Below are 22,647 nucleotides of genomic sequence, written 5' to 3'. Positions count from 1 at the left end.
CTCATCTTAAGGACATAATGGATTATTCTAAAGGAAAAAAAGAAAGTAAAATAAAATGTTGAAACTTCCATTCATTGTCTGTGTTAATTTTAACAGAAAGAGATTTGGCTTTGTGATATTATACCACTTAACAAATATATCACTAAACAGAAAACACAATCAAATGAATAGAAGTTGAAATAAATAAAAGATGTAGCATTAGATGATTTAGGAAGCAGAGAGGCCATGCAATAAATGCTCTGATTTGTCTATGACCTCTCTCTTACTAGTCTTCCCCCAAACCAATTTGGTTGAATTTAGCAACAGTAAGGAGTCTCTTCAGAGGCCCCACTAGGGCTTACAGTATTCAGTGTGCACAACACATTTGAGGTATCAGCATACTCTATTCAGGCTGTAGCTTACTCTGACTAAAGAAGGAATGTCAACATTCCATCCTTTTATTGTTTGGCCAGTAGTTTAAAAGCAGAGTGTTGGAAATTTTTGCTATTCTCAGATGCCAGCAAAGCAAACCTTGGCAACATTATCTGTTCTGATTGTCAATCCACAGCACATCATAGAATTTAAACCAGTATGGGTGTTCATGAGCATCACTGCCATCCAAGCATGCAGAGTCGATAAATGTAGGTTAAATACTGCCTCACACACCCTTTAGAACTAACAATGTCACTACTTTTTGTAGTGACAAAACTTCAGTATAGGAAATGCTATTCATATTCACATTTTGAAACATCTCTTGAAAACGTGTTAAAATGGATCATTTTGTTGCTAATTATGTCTTTAAAAATCACAAAGGTGATTATATTAAAGTAGAGAATTTAAATATTGGCTGTGCCTGAGTAGCCCACAGTTTAGAAAATAAATTATTGACAGGCACATCTCAAGTAAAACTCTAAGGCAATAACAAATAGATGATGCTATAGACTGCCATCCGTGTGGCATGAATCTTAAATTAAGGCATTGCTTTGCTATCTGGGTAAATCAGGAAGGCCTCAAAGGCCTGAAGATTTCTTCCCTCTAAATCTGTTCGTGGAGGAGAAAAGGTCCCCTAACCAAACAGTCCTCCTTATCAAAGGACTGGTTGTGCTGCTTGCTTCTCACTATATAGCAGGCCTTGGCTCCTTGTTAGCCTTCAGAGTCACTGGAACAAGCTAACCACATCCTGTATTAGAAACCTGAAGTCACCTCACTCTCTTAATACCCACCCTGCTTTGCACAGCCTCTGGTTGTTCATCCAGCTCTCATGTACCACCCCCCCTCCCAGAAGTGTTAACTGAGTCAATCTCATCTGCCCAGTGTCTACAAGGCATGTATTTGGCTGTCTCATAACTCCACAGTAGAAATCTTTCATTCACCAACAGGAGAACACAGACTATCAGAATCAGGACTTTTCTGTTCACATTGTAACAAGTTTAGGAAAAAGATTCATAGCTCTCATAAAGTAGGTTAGCCTGAATGGAGAACAGTACTAGGGATTTGTTTTTACATGTAAACTCTGTCTTCTAGAATTCTTTGCCAAAGAATTGTATAAACTAGAAATTATAGTCAAATAGCAAACAAAGCTATGATTTCCTTAGCTGGGTTATAGACATTCAGATGAAGAGATGACAGACTCTGAGTTAGGGGAGGAATGAGTGAACTTCTCTTCTGTGACCTGCTCTCTCCATCCAGATCTCTAGCTGCTTGAATTTGGCTCCCTGACGACACCAGGAAACAGAACTAAGATGGTGAAGGAGGGTCCTGACAAGCCCTTTAGAAAGAACAGGGTAAGGGTGTGTGCTGTCTCTGAGCTGGTAGTACTCTCTAGTACTCTCCCTGTCAGAGTCTAATGCTGTCAAATTTATTAGCAAGTTTGTTTCCAATAGATAAAGTAGCCAGGGGTTGGGGGCATAGCTCACAGCTTTAGTGCAATCTCTAGCACAGCATCAAATTTTGTGTGATGGTAGAGACCTATAATCCCAGAGCATGGGAGGTCGAGGCAGGAGTGTGAAGACCACATGAGACCTTAAACAAGTAAAAGTATAGGTGGTGAGAGGGGTGCTGGAAAAAGGAGCCCCAGTTTCCTTCCAACACAACAAGTAAGGCTAAAACGAGTTTCTCTTCTCAACTTATATTGAAAGTATTCAAAATAGGTTTAATCAGACTGGCAGTGTAAAGCTCGACTGAGTGCTGTTTATGGGAAAAGAACACATCATCTGGAGCAAAGGATCTGATCTGGAGATGTGTGGGCCTTTCTGGGAAGTTCAAGACAAAAGAGGCTGAACAGCAGCCAAGAAAATAGATACAGCCTGTGGGAAAAGAAAAAAACAAATTTTTGCCTATCACCAAAGGCCTTAGCATATCTAATAACTATAACTCCTTGAGAAAAATTCCAGAAATAGGGAGATACCAGTGGTCTAGTAGAAAAGGAGAGTATTGTGTAAAACTTCATTTACTTAACCATTGAGACCAGTACTATTCCTGGAGCCGGGCCCCTCAGGGATAAAGAGACCCTGTAGGCTTTCAAACATATTTGCAAACAGCGGCTGGCAGTGCTTACTATTTACCAGGTAGCACGCCAAGGCCACCATGCCTGAGCTTCAAGAAAACCCTATGAGGAAAGGTCTGTAGTCAGGATCAACTGGCAGATAAGACGATACCTAAAAGACATTGTCTAAAGGACCCAGTGTGTAGCTGCTATGCTCAATGAGAAGCAAGGGAGAATATTAAAAATACAGAACAAGGTTTCAGTTCTGTCTATACCTCATCTAAGCAAAATGAGCATAAATTTCTTCAGAGAATGTGAACATACAAAGTATGGAGAGCAGTCATCATGGATTGTAACACAAATCTCAAATTACCACATATGAACAAAAGTGATAGAAAAAAGTTGGTGTGACAGCTGTAAATCACGCCTAGAATGGAATTATATGGCCTTCATGTATTCCAAAAACCTCAAACATTCATTAGAAAAGTAATATACTTAGAATCATTATATATTTCTATTCTGTTCTCATCCAAACTAATGAAACCCATATTGAAACGAAAACAAAAATCTAAAATGAGTTATTTGGGTCTATCTTTTATATGACTCACGCTCATGTTTAAAGAGATAAATATGAGTCTGATGTAGATTATATTGGGAGGGAACTGTCCTCAGCCTAAGATTCTTGCAGAAGTGATATCTACTTTAAAATGAACATTAGTCAGAAGCTCAGTGAGCAAATAGAACCTAAAGTATAAACAATAAGGAAATACTAGCTTTGCAGGGCAACTGCCCATCAAAGTACACATCAACGGACACAAACATGGGGAGCACTCACTCTGAAACTCCTGCCAGGAGGATGAGGTTAGAACACTAGAACCACCTACATTAGACTGAATAAGTGATATATGTTCTTAAACAAAGCCAGCGTCTGTTCTGCAGAATTATCTTCCCAGCCAAACTGTGGCCACCTTCAGGAGTGCAGCTGGGTCTGCTCACAAAGGGTCATCCCAGCATTCCTTGATGAAGGTCAACATTCTGTCAGAGAAGGAGTGGGGAGAGTCATGGATCTTGGCAGGAGTGTTCAGTCACTCCTCTGGACCAGTTTCATATGCAATTCTGCCTTAATTGCTCATTGTCTGGAGAAGGGACCAGAGAACGTAGGCTGGGAAGGACTAGGGACGATGGTTACTTCTATGAGGCAACGTGGGACTCATTGTCCATGCTGAGTGCAGACCTTCCTGTGGCTGCTCCAGCCTGTAACTCTCACCCACTACCCTGTAAATCTAATGAACTTATTGTTCCCATCAAGGGGAAATGTGTTGGAATCATGCCTTGATTTGTCTGTCCTTGGGACCTTGAAGAGAGGAGTGTTACTTACATACCCCTCACAGGAAAGGAATTTTTGTAGCAGTTTCACAAAGCTCTTTCCCATGGAACTATTTCCTAAACTTTACCCAACAGTCAGGTTAAATGATGATACCCCTGTGGACAGTAAAGCCAGAGGCTCAGAGGGGTCAGGTTTTCCAGTGGTCTCAGGAAGAACAAACAAAAAGAGTGGTCTGAATTAGCATTTCCATCAGGGAAGCACATACTCTCCTTTACTCTGGCTGCTGACTGAAGCTTCTCTGCAGACCCACTTGACCATTACTAACACAGGAGCAATGGTCATCTATGACACTCCCTAAAGCTATTCTTGGGTAACAAAAAATTTTAAAGATTTATTTTATATGTAAGTACACTGTAGCTGTCTTCAGACACTCCAGAAGAGGGCGTCAGATCTTGTTACAGATGGTTGTGAGCCACCATGTGGTTGCTGGGACTTGAACTCCGGACCTTCGGAAGAGCAGTCGGGTACTCTTACCCACTGAGCCATCTCACCAGCCCCCTCCTCCTCTTCTTTTTCTTCTTCTTCTTTGGATTTTGGGTTTTGGCTTTGGTTTCCTGACAGAATTTCTCTGTGTAACAGCTCTGGCTGTCCTGGAACTCACTCTGTAGCCCAGGCTGGCCTGAAACTCAGAGATCAGCCTGCCTCTGCCTCCTGAGTGCTGGAATCAAAGGCATGAGCCACCATGCCCAGCTCTTCTTCTCTTAATATATAAGAAAAGCTTCTAAGATTTCTTTTCCTGAGTTTATAGCCAATTATTCAATCCTCATCAGTTGGAAGAGAAAGCAACAAAAAGGGAAACTTAAATCGGTTACGTAGTTCACCTCAGGCCTATTATAACAGGATTCAAATTGTAGCTGAGTTTCCAAAATCTGGAGAGACAAATAAAGGCTGCAGTAATTAATGTCAACCTGAAACACACAATTATATAAAGAAGAAGGATGGGATAGACTAATAGTTTAAAAGACTGGTGGAAGCTTAATTTGCAGTAGGAGTTTCCAAAGAATGGCATTGGCGTAGGAGGCATCAGAGGTAAACTATGCTATCAATCAAGCAGCCCCCTGTCTTCTTGAAGCTCTCAACTGTAATTCTTTAGGCATGCTCATACTTTTAGCCTTTTTTTTTTCTCTTTAAGGGAATTTTGTTATCTCTCAACTTTACTTGTGTTACAGAAGAAAGGTATCGATTCACCCATATCAAAATAGTCACTACGGTTCATCAGCTCTGTGGCCAAGTGTCAAACTGTGGCATGACATAAAGTCACAAACTGAAGTCATAGCCTTTGCGATTACATACTTATTCTTGAATTATTATTGCTTCTTTTCAGCTGACCTCAGCACCTGTATATTATTCATCAGAGCATACTGTGAACTCAGGCTTTTCACAATGGATGCAGCACACTTAATTAACCCTTTGCAGCCATTACCAAATAGCTAACAATCTCCACTGTCAAGGCCTTCAGGCCTCAGGCCTCACTCACCATTCATTCATCACACAATTTGATTTTAATTTTCTAACTCTATGACTAAACTGATTTAAAACTGAATCTCACAACACAGTGCTCCTAATCATTCCAACCTAGTCTACATGAGAAAGGCCTTGCTGGGGATATCATGTCCCGTTGTTATTCACAGGATTTAGAGCAAGAGGTAGCAAGTGTAAGTGAGAGGCCATGAAGTCTGAAAGGAAGAAAATTGGCACAAAGCAAATGACTGAAGCTTCACTTTCTAGCTGGCCACCTTTAGACCAGGTGAGGGCAGTGAGGGTGGCAGAAAGAAATACTTATTGCATGCTTATTTTGTTTGGGTTTGGGGGTGAACGTTTTTAAAAATAATTTTTATAACATTTTGAGTGGGTGGTTTTGCACCTACCCAAGCTTGTGCCATGGTGTGTGTGTGAGAGGGAGAGGCAGAGGACAATCTGTTGTCTGTATAGCACAGGCTAGCCTGAAGCTCTGTAATCCATGTGAGCCTAGCTTCCGAGTCTTCCAGCCAATGTTCTGAACACTGCATTTCAGGCAGAAGACTCATGGGCAGCGTATGGTCCTCTCTTGTTCTAGTGGTTATAAGAGCATTGCCCACCAACTAATCCTAAATGGTCTATTAATATCTTTCATTTTAAGATTATTTTTTGGTTGCTGAATGAGCACTCTAATCTCAGTCCTTGATTTTTTGAGAGAAGGTGCACTTAGCTCAGGCAGGCCTTGAAGATGCCACCAGACAGCTCAGCCTGTCCTTGAATCTTCTGCCTTTACCTCCTGATGTTTGGATTAAAGGAATGAACCACTGAGTTCAGATCTTTTTTTTTTTTTTAATTAACAACCAAAATATTCAAAATTGAAGGCTGGAAGAATTTAAACAGGTTCTTCAAACACACAAAACAAGGATTTCAACATGGGCCTAATCTCAAAGTTCAATAAATAATAGTACTCCTCCCCTGGAAATTACAGAGATGGCAAGTTGCACCATCAAAGAAAGGGATCTAAGTAAAATTTATGGGCAGGTGTTAAAGACTTAAGTGTTCAGCTTAAAAGAGCATTTAATTATCATGTTTAAAATGTGAAGACTCTCTAAGGAATACAATAATGGTTTTTATGTGTGACTACAAAAAACACTGAAAATTTAGAAGTAGTATAGATTAATAGGCTAACATAGTTTCCTACAAAGTAAATAAAATGAAAAATAAGTATTTGCAAAAGAAAGGATTTTCTATGTCAATCTCATTCAAGGTTTTGTTATTATAGAGTGTATTAGTCAGGGTTCTCTAGGATCACAGAATTTAGGGAATGTCTCTCTATACTGAGGGAATTGATTGTGATGACTTACAGTCTATAGTCCAACTATCCCAACAATGGTCAGCTGTGTCTGGGAAGTCCAAGAATCTAGTAGTTGCTCAGTCCCACGAGGCTAGTTGACTCATCTGGTCAAGTCTATAAAATTAGGTTCCAACAGATGTGTGGCAAGTAAATGCAAACAGGTGAAAAAGAGTGAATCTTCCTTCTTCCAATGTCCTTATGTAGGCCTCCAGCAGAAGGTGTGGACCAGATTAAAGGTATGTGCCACCATGCCTGGATCTCGGACTTGTTTTGTCTCAGGCTGACCTTGAAAGAGATCTCCCTACCTTAGTCTACTGGAATTAAAGGCATGTACTACTTTGATTGGGCCTAAGCTTTTCATGGCCACTATGCCTCAAGATCTATATCCCAAGATCCAGATCAGACACTTGTGTCTTCCATCCTCAAGATCAGGATCACAGTTGAGCCCTCCAATTCTAGATTGTAATTCATTCCAAATATAGTCAAGTTAAAAACCAGGAATAGCCATTACACAGAGACTTCATGTCTAGGCCCTCGCGGCTCAGATAAATAAATAAATGTTTATCTATTCAGTCCAGAAAGAATAGGTCAGAATACAGAAGTTGCTCAGTAATTAGACAATAAGGTCTAACCACTGTGTGGAAGATGATTAGACCTCGGGGATTCTACAGGAATAACTTTGTTTATTTGTTTGTTTGTTTGTTTTTTAAAAGCCTTAAAAAGAAACTAGAAGATGTAGAATACCTTCAAAACTTCAGTAAATGTAATCCAGTATATAAACAAACTCAAAGACAAAAACCACACGATCATCTCATTAGATGCTGAGAAAGCATTTGACAAAATCCAACACCCCTTCATGATAAAAGTCTTGGAAACATCAGGAATTCAAGGCCCACACCTAAACATGATAAAAGCAATCTACAGCAAACCAGTAACCAACATCAAAGTAAATGGTGAAAAGCTGGAAGCAATCCCACTAATATCAGGGACTAGACAAGGCTGCCCACTTTCTCCCTACCTATTCAACATTGTACTTGAAGTCCTAGCCAGAGCAATTCAACAACAAAAGGAGATCAAGGGGATTCAAATTGGAAAGGAAGAAGTCAAAATATCACTTTTTGCAGATGATATGATAGTATATATAAGTGACCCTAAAAATTCCACCAGAGAACTCCTAAGCCTGATAAACAGCTTCAATGAAGTAGCTGGATATAAAATTAACTCAAAAAGTCAATGGCCTTTCTGTACACAAAGGATAAACAGGCTGAGAAAGAAATTAGGGAAACAACACCCTTCTCAATAGTCACAAATAATATAAAATACCTTGGCGTGACTCTAACTAAGGAAGTGAAAGATCTGTATGATAAGAACTTCAAGTCTCTGAAGAAAGAAATTAAAGAAGATCTCAGAAAATGGAAAGATCTCCCATGCTCATGGATTGGCAGGATCAATATAGTAAAAATGGCTATCTTGCCAAAAGCAATCTACAGATTCAATGCAATCCCCATCAAAATTCCAACTCAATTTTTCAACGAATTAGAAAGGGCAATCTGCAAATTAATCTGGCATAACAAAAAACCTAGGATAGCAAAAACTCTTCTCAAGGATAAAAGAACCTCTGGTGGAATCACCATGCCTGACCTAAAGCTGTACTACAGAGCAATTGTGATAAAAAACTGCATGGTACTGGTACAGCAACAGACAGGTAGACCAATGGAATAGAATTGAAGACCCAGAAATGAACCCACACACCTATGGTCACTTGATATTTGACAAGGGAGCAAAAACCATCCAGTGGAAAAAAGACAGCATTTTCAACAAATGGTGCTGGCACAACTGGTGGTTATCATGTAGAAGAATGCAAATTGATCCATTCCTATCTCTTTGTACTAAGGTCAAATCTAAGTGGATTAAGGAACTCCACATAAAACCAGAGACACTGAAACTTATAGAGGAGAAAGTAGGGAAAACCCTCGAAGATATGGGTACAGGGAAAAAATTCCTGAATAGAACAGCAATGGCTTGTGCTGTAAGATCGAGAATTGACAAATGGGACCTCATAAAATTGCAAAGCTTCTGCAAGGCAAAAGACACCGTCAATAAGACAAAAAGGCCACCAACAGATTGGGAAAGGATATTTACCTATCCTAAATCAGATAGGGGACTAATATCCAATGTATATAAAGAACTCAAGAAGGTGGACTTCAGAAAATCAAATAACCCCATTAAAAAATGGGGCTCAGAGCTAAACAGAGAATTCTTACCTGAGGAATACAGAATGGCTGAGTAGCACCTAAAAAAATGTTCAACATCCTTAATCATCAGGGAAATGCACATCAAAACAATCCTGAGATTCCACCTCATACCAGTCAGAATGGCTAAGATCAAAAATTCAGGTGACAGCAGATGCTGGCGAGGATGTGGAGAAAGAGGAACACTACTCCATTGTTGGTGGGATTGCAAGCTTGTACAACCACTCTGGAAATCAGTCTGTGGTTCCTCAGAAAATTGGAAATAGTACTACCGGAGGATCTCGCAATATCTCTCCTGGGCATATATCCAGAAGATGTCCCAACCGGTAAGAAGGACACATGCTCCACTATGTTCATAGCAGCCTTATTTATAATAGCCAGAAGCTGGAAAGAACCCAGATGCCCCTCAACAGAGGAATATTTACAGAAAATATGGTACATTTACACAATGGAGTACTACTCAGCTATTAAAAAGAATGAATTTATGAAATTCCTAGGCAAATGGATGGATCTGGAGGGCATCATCCTGAGTGAGGTAACCCAATCACGAAAGAACTTGCACAATATGTACTCACTGATAAGTGGATATTAGCCCAGAAACTTAGAATACCCAAGATATAAGATACAATTTGCTAAACGCATGAAACTCAAAAAGAACGAAGACCAAAGTGTGGACACTTTGCCCCTTCTTAGAATTGGGAACAAAACACCCATGAAAGGAGTTACAGAGACAAAGTTTGGAGCTGAGATGAAAGGATGGACCATCTAGAGACTGCCATATCCGGGGATCCATCCCATAGTCAGCTTCCAAACGCTGACACCATTGCATACACTAGCAAGATTTTGCTGAAAGGACCCAGATATGGCTGTCTCTTGTGAGACTATGCTGGGGCCTGGCAAACACAGAAGTGGATGCTCACAGTCAGCTATTGGATGGATCACAGGGTCCCCAATGGAGGAGCTAGAGAAAGTACCCAAGGAGCTGAAGGGATCTGCAATCCTATAGGTGGAACAACAATATGAACTAACCAATACTCCCCCCCGCCCCCCCCCCCAGCTCGTGTCTTTAGCTGCATATGAATCAGAAGATGGCCTAGTGGGCCATCAGTGGACAGAGAGGCCCATTGGTTGTGCAAACTTTATATGCCTCAGTACAGGGGAATGCCAGGACCAAGAAGTGGGAGTAGGTGGGTGGGGGAGTGGGTGGGGAACTTTTGGGATAGCATTGGAAATGTAAGTTAAATAAATACCCAATTAAAAAAAAAAGAAGTATAGACAGACTTTGTTACCCAAAATCCACATGTTGCAATAGAAAACACTGTAAATTTTAACGTCATAGAATTGAGCAGATTGAGTTGTATATTAGCTACTGTTCTTCACTCTGAGTGCGGCCTGTTATAATTGGTAACCAATATTGACATATTATCAGCATTCATGCTACATAATGTAGGTACTCCATATCACAATCTTGTTAGTAACAGGCCTCATATATCATGGGGTCCCATAATAGGTGAAATTTTCTATTGCTTAGTGAGATCAGAGTCCCCATAGCTTTGCATAATATATTGCTTGTGGTGATCCCCATGCAAACAAACCTACTGAATAGCTGGTCACAGAAAAGCATAGCACATACCTATTATACTGTGGGGATTTTAGTGGGTACTTCACTTTTTGTTATGCCAAGAGTTTTAGAAAGCTTTTTTATGTCCCCTGATTATATCAAGGCCATGCTAAGTAACTGACTTATATCGAACATTGTATGTGCACCCTCTACCATGAAATAAAATTACGTGAAATATTTCTCAAAAAAAAAAAAACTTCAGTGAACCCAGCCTTTTTGAGGATGATAACATTCATAGTAGGATTCATTTACACAATCCCTCCCTCAAAGAGGTCAGATATAGTCATTCTTTCAGGCAATCTGTACAACAGCACTCTATTTACCCCTGCCTCCCAATGGCCTTTCACAGTTCTGTCCATCAGAGACCAGCTTTTCCTTTGTCTTTGGGTTATTTATGGATTGTGTATAAGTAATTGTAGTTAGTATTATTTTTAAATGAATTTTGAGTCAGGGAATCATAGAAGTATCTAGAACCATCCAAGTTTATAAATGCAAGTTTCTTTCCTCAATGTGATGACTTTCCAAACTACCAATTACGTCCTCAGTGACCCACGCATGGTAGTTTCATTTCTAGGAAATTCATAAAAGATTTTATTCTTTATTTACCTACATGCCTATCACATGTATACACAGAAGACCATTGTGCAAGAACTGATCTAATTTACCCAGGAAGTTCAGTTTTTAAGAAATGTAACATCTTGGCCAGCCAGTGATGGTACACCTTAAATCCCAGCACTTGGGAGGTACAGGAAGACAAATCTCTGAGTTCAGGGTCAGCCTGGCCAAAAAGAGTGAATTCCAGGACAGCTAGTGCTAGACAGAGAAACCCTGTCTCAAAAACCCAGAGAGGGAGGGGAGGGGAGGGAAGGAGAGGGGAGGGGAGGGGAGGGGAGGGGAGGGGAGGGTGGAAAGATGAAAGGAAAGAAGGAAGGAAGGAAGGAAGGAAGGAAGGAAGGAAGGAAGGAAGGAAGGAAGGAAGGAAGGAAGGAAGGAAGGAAGGAAGGAAGGCAGGCAGGCAGGGAGGCAGGCAGGCAGGCAATATCTCATATCTCATATAAGTTTGAACCTGATCCAGAGGAAGACTCGGGGATACTTTCCTACCTGTGACTCATTTGAGTTAGTCTATTCTCAAAGATAAGCCAACATATCATTTATTTCCATTGCTTTAAAATTAGTATGTTTTAGTCATAAAACTCTTATAGTCCAAGTTTACTTTAGTAAACACCAGGTGGTGCATAGACTTTAAAAAAATCTATCTCACTAATCCATAAATATAAGAAGAATATTGGTAGCTAGCTTTTGATGAGTATCACCATCCGCTTAGTCAAGTTCTATACCACATGTGTATAAGGCAAATAAGTTAGCTAGACTTTGAAAATATAGAATCTAGACTGGCAATTGTTTGGGTCATGTGTTTGAGACCCTCTCCTCTATCACAAGCACACTGCTGGAGAAAAGGAAGTGTGTCTCCTTCAGCTGCAGGCTTAATATAAGGATGTGATATAGCATCATTGAAAAATTTTAGCCCTTTGCTGTGGTTTAAAAATTATCAATAGTTTTCTGCATCTCTAAAATTGTGGACGAGGAGCCTTCCTGTGGTCCCACGCATATGCTGTTAGTTCTGGTGTTTTTAACTTGACACTGCTGGTGAATAGATGGATTTGCATGGTTTATTGTTGAAAAGTATCTCCTATCCTGAATGAGACATCTGCCATTTAGGCTAATGGTCATTGATTTCCAGCAAATTGATTTGCATATAAAAAAAGATTGTAAGGATGGCAATATGGCTACTTCTGTATTTATAACCGAGATTGATGTTTCTCTCCAAATCATTATAAGGAAAAACCAGTAACAGCAACTCAGTGCTTTTTTTGTATAAAAAGTCAATACTTATCAAATCTATAATATGCAATGCCCTATAGAGAACACACCAAGGGTAACTGGAATATTATATTATTATCAACACTAAATGCAGTACCCATAACTGTCAATTGATTATACAATACTATTTTGTAGTCAAAGTTTTCCTATCTGAAAGGTTTAGATACCCAAGACTATGACAACCTTGTGGTGGGCATGATGTATTTATTTGTTTTTCATACAGTGGGCCTGAGGGAGATGCCTCAGTGAGCAAGGATGCTTCTTATGTAAATGAAATTTGAGTTCAAATTGCTAGCCCCCACATAAAAAATCAGACATGGCTATGCATGCCTTTAACCTCTTTAGTACTGAAAGGTGGAGACTGGCAGATCCTGGGAGCCTTCTGGCTAGCCACCTCCAAATCAGTAAGTTTCTTCTTGCTCAATGAAAGACCCTGTGTCCAGGCAAGAAAGCAGGAGGGTATGGGAGAGGAATATACATGATGTGCTTCTCTGGTCCGTTCATGAATGTAAAACGGCACTCACCCACCTACCCACCCACAATTTGTTCTGGTTTATATTGCATAGTGAGCATACTCCCCTGGGCCTCCCCACCCTCCTTTTTCCTCATCCCCACGCTGTTGATCTCTAGACTATTTTATTTCTACTTTTGATATATATATATATATATATATATATATATATATATATATATGTGTGTGTGTGTGTATGTAAACATATATACACATATATATATAATTTTTATCGGAGACTTATAATAAGTGATTCTCTTTACTTGCATCCGTTTTTCTTTCAAACAACATAACCTCATTCTTTCATTTTTTTAAAGAATTTTTTTAAAAAGAATTATTTATTTATTTTAGGTATATGAGTACACTGCAGCTGTCCTCAGACACACCAGAACAGGGCATCAGATCCCTTCACAGATGGTCGTGAGCCACCATGTGGTTGCTGGGAATTGAACTTAGGACTTCTGGAAGAGCAACCAGTGCCCTTAACCTCTGAGCCATCTCTTCAGCCCCAACCTCATTCTTCATGACTGAAAAGTTTCATTGGCATGTGGCATGAAGGTCATAAAATAAAGCAGTAAGCCACTGCTCTTAGAACAGTGAATCTATATCTATACTTGACAGTAACTCTGGATCTCTCAGTTGTGGTCTTATTGCTACACAATACACCATAACCATAAAGCAAGTTGGTGGGGAAAGAGTTTATTTGGTTTACACGTCCACATCACTGTTTATCACCAAAGGAAGTCAGGATAAGAACTCAAGCAGGGCAGGAACCTGGAAGTAGGAGCTGATGCAGAGGCCATAAAGGGTGCTGCTTACTGGCTTGTTTCACAAGGCTTATTTAGTCTTCTTTCCTACAGAACCCAGGACCACCAGCCCAGGAATGGCACCACCCATAATGGGCTGTTCCCTCCTCCATTGATCACTAATTGAGAAAATGCCTTATAGCTGGATCTCATGGAAGCATTTCAACTGAGGCTCCTCCCTGTCTAATGACTCTAGCTTACGTAAAGTTAACCACCAAGCCAGCCAGTTCACTAGGCATTTTCAGATTTTGTGAATGAAGAATTTTAGGCTCTGAGATACTAAATGTCTCCCTTATGTACAAGCTAGCAAGAGGTGAATCCACAAGGCAAACACCAGTTGCTCCCAGGGCCTATGTGCATAATCAGTTTGATGGTTAGGATTCAACTACGTTTCTCCCTGTGGATAGTGGGTCCAATGAATGCTTGGCTCAGCAAACATGCATGCCATCCCCTCCCTTCCTAGCTTTCTGGTTCTCCAAGCCATTTCCCTCATATTTGGTGACCCATAACTCCCTATTCAGAGACACATACAGTCCACACTCAAGTATGTAGGTTGCTGGATGTCAAATGTATCCACAATCTCTTCTCCCTAACAGGACTTTAGGACCTGAGTAAAAGGCCAGCCTCCACTACCCCACATCTGTCCCACGCGAATATAAATTTACAAAATGACTTTGGCTTCCCATGCTTATGCACATTCCTCATACACAGCAGAGTTCAGTTCAATAGAAACATCTCTAACCCCATTTCCTTTCCTATACAGAAAAACGGTTTAGTTATCACACGTGCCAAGGGCATTTGGCTCTGGTAGTGGAAACTGGAAAATGGAGTAAAAATTTCCAGGCTCAAGGTGCTAGATGATCGTCCAGGTCTTTTCCCTGGAGCTTGGGCTTTTGGAAAAGTGCAGCCATGCAAGCTGGGAGTCTGCCTAAACCTGCAGTCTCCTGAACCCTCGCTCAGACAGGGCAGATGCACAAACTACAGGTAGCCTCATTTGCAGAGCAGCGTTCCTTTGTTCTATTTTAAAGCTTCAGATTCTGTCAAAAAGTGATAGCCAAGCTTCCCCATGAGAATCGGGACTTGCACAGCTCTGAAGTGCTCATGGAAAACAGGTTTCCACGGGCAGCGGGGGAGACCTGGAAGCCTTCCTTGCTCACTCCTCAAACCCAACAGGGCTGGCTCCCCACTAGGTTTTGGGCTGATTCCCCACTAGGTTTAGGGCTCTACAACTTCAAACTCACTGTCCAACCTAAGGCTGTAGTTAAAAACCAAGGGACTCTTTCCCTCCCGGATTGAAGCAAGCCACACCCAGCTGCGAAAGCCCAACAGAGCACACTTACTGCGCTTGCGCACAGTCCCCAGTCGCTTGTGTTTTTCTTCCTGAGCTCTCAGTCGCCTAGCAACGCTGGAGTCACAGTGGCAGCGCTCTGGAGCCCCTTTCTAGCAAGAATAGGTCAGTGTTCTCTCTTGACACTCCTAGCTGCCACGTGGCAGGCTGGAGGGGGCCATGGAGGGAGAGGAGAAGCAGCAGTAAGTGCCAGGGTTCAGCTTTCTATTTTCCCTTCTGAAAACCTTTTCTATTTCTTGCAAAAGATTAAGGGAGTGGCTCAGCACATAAGATCCAGGCCACATACATCCAATAGGTTTCCTCCCCTGCTTTCCAAGGTTTGAGTGATTACAGTATCTTTTTTTTTTTTTTTCCTAGTGCAGCGTTTACTGAGCTTTCTTGAAGCCATCATGAAATAATCACTCTTCATACCTCACATTTAACTCGTCAGCAAATTCTGTCGGCTCCAATGTTGAAATTATCCATACTCCACTGTTCATTGCTTCCTCTCTTGTCCTCACTCAGTCTCGAGTACCAGCTTCTCATGGATACAGCCATCGCTTTGCTTCCCTAGTCTCTGCAGCCTTTTCAACATGGCCTCTTTTTAAAAGGGGAAAAAATATGTTTTCCACAGGGTACATACAGTAAAGCCAAGGCTGCGCCTGCCGCACCACACCTGCTACGGCCCTCTAGATCACCCTGGCACCTGCATACAGCTAACTGGTTGAAACAAGTTCCTAAGAACAAGCCTCAAAGATTACTATTTGATACCTTTAGATGTGTTTGACTGATAATTTGGGAGACCATGCTTTATGTCTAAAGATGGACACATTTCTGATAAGAGTTTTGGCAGTTACAGTTGGTTCTGCTAGAATGTTCCTTCCTCAAATATCCTTAATTTGTACCCATCCCTCCCTTGCTTTTTTCAATTACCACCTTCACAAATACCCTGTCCCAAACGTAGCCTCTCCTCCCACATACCTACATGCCTCTTCCTCGCTGGAAATTGTCGTTATCATGTGGCACCATCTAATAGACTGTGTATGCCCCATTTCATTTCTTCTCTGCCTTCCCTAGAATGTAATCCCCGTGAAGACAGGAGTTTTCATCTGTTTCCCTGCTGTATCCTCAGAGCTTCATGTAGCACCTGGCATGTAGAGACCCGCTGAATGCATTAGCAGTGCTCTTTTTCTCACATCAGTTACAATAGCTATTGTTCTTTCATATAAATCAAGGAATGGAACCTTAGATATTAAGTGGCAGAGGTTCCAAGCCAAGCCTGACTGCTTTCTGTTTTGTTGCTACTGTTTGCATTGCTGATATAGAACCTAGGGTCTCAGGCACATTAGTGTTTTGTCTGTATAAGGTGTTTCATTGTACAAAGATGTTTCTACAGAATCAGGCATTTCGCATTTATTTATCTGTAGCCATCCACACCTTGAAATACAGAACCAAGTAAATGCATAAATGTGTAAACCAACACCTACAGTCCTTTCCTTCAAGGATCTGATACAGATGTGTTGGTGTTCAACCATGAGAAACAGATGGAGAAAGCAGAGACCAAGGAGTTCAGACCAGAAAGTTACAGCTTTTAAGTAAATACACAGATCTGAGAATATAATAGAAACATCTTAGAAGTTGCTTACACTTTTCTAGTAATCAGTTCTTCTAAATCCTTTGCAAAGCAGCAATTTTTGTTACAAATCAAGGAAATAAGATCACAAAGAATCTGAAAAATGTTTTTATGTGGAATGGAGTGAGGGTTAAGGGTGTACAGCTGAAGCAAAGGCAGAGTGGAAAAATAAGTCTAGGACATTCACCTGAAGTATATAAAGAGTACAACACAAAGCATTTACCTAAGCTGAACAGAATATGGGTGTCAGGCAAGCAGTGATCAGTGAACTAATAGTCACCACTGCATGGAACTTATATTGATCCATAAGGGTATTTCTGGTGCTTAGTAAAGACAAAGAGCTAGATAAATACAATTTGAGTTATAGTAAGAGCCACAAAAGAATGTACACGCCTAGAGCATCATGGGGAGGGGACTCTAGGAAGTATCTGGGAAATTTTTCAACTGATACCCAAGTGATGCTGGGGAGCTGGGAAAAACCAGTGGTGCTGGAGAAGGAAGAGCATGAGCAGGTGCCCTGAGGAGAAAAGAAGTGAAAACAGGGAAGACGCTTGAATGAGATTGAAGAGATTAGCTGCCTCAGTGCACACTCAATATAATCAGGAGACTAGGTTTTACTATAAGTGTAATGGAAAGCTATCCGAGATTGTTAACTGAAAGATTACAATAGAAATGATGGACTGGATTCATTTTGAAGTAAGGTAATAGGTATATTTTAAGGGTTGCGGATAAGGCAAAACTACCCATTTGTCAGTATAAATCTAGAATCTTTGTTGTTATTGTTTTAACCACGTTATTATTTTTTTGAAGATACCATACAATGTATTTAGATCATATTTCCCCCCACCCTAATGCCTGCCAAACCCACCCGCCCCTTCCTATCTACCCAGCTTCATGGGCTCTCACTGATTCCTTTTCTCTTCTTTTTTAACCCGTTGAGTCCAGTTAGTGTCACCCAAATACTCTTGGGTGTGGGGCCTGCCCTGGAGCATAGTCATCCTACCAGGGTCACACCATTAAAACAAAACAAAACAAAACAAAGCAAACAAAAACAAAACCCAACTCTTTGAGCCTAGCAACTCTCATTTACCAATAGCCCCTTGGGTAGGGGTGGGACTTTGTGCCCATATAGCCCCTTCCATGCTGGGATTTGTCTGGTTGAGTTTGCACAGGTCTTGTGCATGCTGTCAGAAACACTGTGAGTTCATATGTGTAGCTCTCCAGGTGTGTCTAAGAAACATTCGTAGTCACCTAACACTTCTGGTTGTTGACAATCTTTCAAATCTCTGAGCCGTCAGTACAATGTCCCACTTAAAATTGATTATTTTGAAGTCTCTGATTCACAGCACATAGGCCAATTGTGGGTCTCTGTTAACTGCCTGGTATTGTAAGAGGTAGCTTCTCTTATGAGAGATGCAAAGATCTATAGGTATAGCAGTTAGTCATTAGGAATCATTTTAATATTATGCCCACTTAGCAAAATAATAGGTTCTCCAGGGCCTCTAATGTATCTGGTTACATGTTCTTAGCCCCATTAATGGTGCCAGGTATGGCTTCTGATTCATGGAGTGGGGATTAAATCTAATTAGAAAGTAGTCAGTTAGCTCCTTATATTAGTTATCTTTCTATTGCTGTGACAGAACACAAAAATGAACTTAGACAAGAAAGCATTTAGTTAGGATTAGAGTTTCCGATGGTTAGTCACTGATGGCAGAGTAAAGGCAGAGTAGCGGAAACAGCTGAGAATTCATAGCTTGACCCACAAGTAGGAGGCAGAACAATAGCACAGTGGGAATGGAACAAGTCTTTTGAAACTCCAAAATCTGACCCAAGTAACAATAAGACCACACCTTTTAATCCTTTCCAAACAATGCCAAACAACTGTAGAAAAAGTATTCAAACATATGAGTTTTGAATTCACTATTGAAGCTACTCACGTTTAAACTAACACACTCTTGTAACATATATACCCCTGAACCCATGGGCATACCTTAACAAGACAGTCATTATGTTAACTCATAGAATTTGCAATGAGGCCGGGAGGTGGTGGCACACGCCTTTAATCCCAGCACTTGGGAGGCAGAGGCAGGTGGATTTCTGAGTTCAAGGCCAGCCTGGTCTACAAAGTAAGTTCCAGGACAGCCAGGGCTATACAGAGAAGCCCTGTCTCGAAAACAAACAACCAACAACAAAACAACAACAACATCAAAGAAATTGCAATGAGTAATACTCATGATTTCTGTTCTCCTCTAGTATCCTATATGGCAATTTTCAGCACTATGAAAGCTAGCTAGTGTGGACAAAGCTTCCAAGTCAATATGAACTTAATTTCTTTATGTTTTATGACTCAAGTATGTGATGTCTTGAACAATAGGGTCTTGCCATCAAGATCTAGGGGATAACCAAGTAAAAAAAATAACCCATGATGCCTGAAGGTCTATGAAATCCCACTGGACACAAAGAAAAAAATGTTTTAAAGATAATTCATTATTGGTGCTGAAATTTTCTTTGGTAGCTTGTGTCTAGTTTGTGTATTTCTCTACCATTATCAGGCAAATTCATTTAAACTTTTACTAGATTTGTATATGCATATATTTTTGGATGCTTCCACAATGGTAGTATGCTGGTTAGTTTTGCCAACTTGTCTCAAATAGATTCATGTATGAAGAGGGTACCTTAAATGAGGAGTTGCTTCCATCAACTGGCGTGTAAGGATATTGATTAAGCATTTTCTTTATGTAGGAGCATTTTTCTTTCAATTCTCTGTGGGTGATACCATTTTTGGGCAGTTGATCCTGGGTTTTATAAGAAATCAAACTGAGCAAGAAACGGAGTGTCTAGTACAACTGACCCCTAGTCTATTTGACACACAGGCATTTTCTTATACATCCCAAAGATCTCACATTAAAAACATAAATAACGTCAAAAGTCCTAGAGTCTTCACTCCCTGTACTGGCTGGTTTTGTGTGTCAACTTGACACAAGATAGTGTCATCAGAGAGGAAGGAGCCTCAGTTGAGGAAATGTCTCCATGAGTTCCAGCTATAGAGTATTTTCTCAGTTAGTCATCAATGGGGAAGGGTTCAGCCTATTGCTGGCAATACCATCTCTGGACTGGTGGTCCTAGGTTCTATTAGAAAGCAGGCTGAGCAAGCCATGTGAAACAAGCCAATAAACAGCACTGCTCTATGGCCTCTGCATCAGCTCCTGCGTCCAGGTCCAGCCCTATTTGAGTTCCTCCAGTGATGGACTATGATCTGGGAGTGTAAGCCATATTCATTTCCTCTACAACTTGCCTTTTGGTCATGGTGTTAGTTCAAAGCAATAGAAACCCTTATGAAGACAAATCTGTACCAGAAATGGTAGGGTATTGCTGTGACAGATCTGACCATGTAGTATAAGCAGCATTCCTTCACAATTCCTACCACCAGGTTTCTGCCTTGCCTTCCCTTAGTGATGAACTGTGATGTGTAAGCTGAAATAAACACTTTCCTCTCCAGGCTGGTTTTCGTCAGAATTTCCTATTGCAGCAATAGAAAAGTAAACTAATATGTGTTCATATGACTTCTAAAAAGGCAACCTTCTAGAATCTAAGCTATTATGAATAGAACAGCATTGACTATGGATTAGCAGGTGGTGCTGTGGTAAGATACAGGGTACTTTATATGAGAAATGTTCAAGAGTGCTAGAACTAAGTTGTGTGGTAGATGGATTTCACACTTTTTGAGAAAACTCTACAGTGGTTTCTATAATGGCATTGCCATATCCCACTCGCACTGGCAGTTCATTGTCCTCTTCTCTCAACATTTATAAACAGTTCTTCTGCCCTTTGCTGTTTGACATTAGCCATTATGACTGTGTTGGGAGAGTATCGCAATGTACTTTTAAATCTCTAAGGATGTTGGACTATTTTTTGCAATGTTTCTCAGTCACTTGTGTTTCGTCTTTTTTTTTTTTTAAATATTTTTATAAGGTATTTTCCTCATTTACATTTCCAATGCTATCCCAAAAGTCCCCCATACCCTCCCCCCCCCACTCCCCTACCCACCCACATTGACTTTTTGGCCCTGGCGTTCCCTTGTAGAGGGGCATATAAAGTTTGCATGACCAATGGACCTCTCTTTCCAGTGATGGCCGACTAGGCCATCTTTTGATACATATGCAGCTAGAGACAAGAGCTCCGGGGTACTGGTTAGTTCATATTGTTGTTCCACCTGTAGGGTTGCAGTTCCCTTTAGCTCCTTGGGTACTTTCTCTAGCTCCTCCATTGGGGGCCCTGTGATCCATCCAATAGCTGACTGTGAGCATCCACTTCTGTGTTTGCAAGGCCCCGGCATAGTCACACAAGAGACAGCTATATCAGGGTCCTTTCAGCAAAATCTTGCTAGTGTATGCAATGGTGTCAGTGTTTGGAGGCTGATTATGGGATGGAACCCTGAATATGGCAGTCTCTAGATGGTCCATCCTTTTCTCTCAGCTCCAAACTTTGTCTCTGTAACTTCTTCCATGGGTGTTTTGTTCCCAATTCTAAGAAGGGGCAAAGTGTCCACACTTTGGTCTTCGTTCTTCTTGAGTTCAATGTGTTTCGCAAATTGTATCTTATATCTTGGGTATTCTAAGTTTCTGGGCTAATATCCACTTATCAGTGAGAACATATCATTTGAGTTCTTTTGTGATTGGGTTACCTCACTCAGGATGATGCCCTTCAGGTCCAAACATTTGCTTAGGAATTTCATAAATTCATTCTTTTTAATAGCTGAGTAGTACTCCATTGTATAAATGTACCACATTTTTGTATCCATTCCTCTGTTGAGGGGCATCTGTGTTCTTTCCAACTTCTGGCTATTATAAATAAGGCTGCTATGAATATAGTGGAGCATGTGACTTTCTTACCAGTTGGAACATCTTCAGGATATATGCCCAGGAGAGGTATTGCGGTATCCTCCGGTAGTAATATGTCCAATTTTCTGAGGAACCGCCAGACTGATTTCCAGAGTGGTTGTACAAGCTTGCAATCCCACCAACAATGGAGGAGTGTTCCCCTTTCTCCACATCCTCGCCAGCATCTGCTGTCACCTGAATTTTTGATCTTAGCCATTCTGACTGGTGTGAGATGGAATCTCAGGGCTGTTTTGATTTGCATTTCCCTAATGATTAAGGATGCTGAACATTTTTTCAGTTGCTTCTCAGCCATTCGGTATTCCTCAGTTGAGAATTCTTTGTTTAGCTCTGAGCCCCATTTTTATTGGGGTTATTTGATTTTCTGGAGTCCACCTTCTTGAGTTCTTTATATATATTGGATATTAGTCCCCTATCTGATTTAGGATAGGTAAAGATCCTTTCCCAATCTGTTGGTGGCCTTTTTGTCTTATTGATGGTGTCTTTTGACTTACAGAAGTTTTGCAGTTTCATGAGGTCCCATTTATCGATTCTTGATCTTACAGCACAAGCCATTGCTGTTCTATTCAGGAATTTTTCCCCTGTACCCATATCTTCGAGGCTTTTCCCTACTTTCTTCTCTATAAGTTTCAGTGTCTCTGGTTTTATGTGGAGTTCCTTAATCCACTTAGATTTGACCTTAGTACAAGGAGATAGGAATGGATCAATTTGCATTCTTCTACATGATAACCACCAGTTGTGCCAGCACCATTTGTTGAAAATGCTGTCTTTTTTCCACTGGATGGTTTTAGCTCCCTTGTCAAAGATCAAGTGGCCATAGGTGTGTGGGTTCCTTTCTGGGTCTTCAGTTCTATTCCATTGATCTACTTGTCTGTCACTATACCAGTACCATGCAGTTTTTATCACAATTGCTCTGTAGTACAGCTTTAGGCCAAGCATGGTGATTCCACCAGAGGTTATTTTATCCTTGAGAAGAGTTTTTGCTATCCTAGGTTTTTTGTTATTCCAGATGAATTTGCAGATTGCTCTTTCTAATTCGTTGAAGAATTGAGTTG

The 22,647-nt window shown here is 40.7% G+C and overlaps 1 protein-coding gene across 1 annotated transcript in view; it reads left to right on the top strand.

The window, feature by feature from the left end:
- The first annotated feature begins 15,176 nt into the window (after positions 1-15,176).
- Positions 15,177-22,647, top strand: part of 4930505A04Rik (RIKEN cDNA 4930505A04 gene) — a 45,824-nt gene continuing 38,353 nt past the window's right edge. Inside the window, exon 1 of the mRNA NM_001100394.1 lies at positions 15,177-15,264. Within this exon, the coding sequence (NP_001093864.1) occupies positions 15,242-15,264 (23 nt within the window). The 5' untranslated portion in view covers positions 15,177-15,241. The remainder of the gene's footprint in view (positions 15,265-22,647) is intronic.

Source organism: Mus musculus, chromosome 11 (genome assembly GCF_000001635.26).
Source record: "Mus musculus strain C57BL/6J chromosome 11, GRCm38.p6 C57BL/6J".
In the NCBI taxonomy this organism is placed as follows: domain Eukaryota; kingdom Metazoa; phylum Chordata; class Mammalia; order Rodentia; family Muridae; genus Mus; species Mus musculus.
The sequence above is the reverse complement of the archived record's forward strand: the minus strand, read 5'-3'. Positions and strand labels throughout refer to the sequence as shown.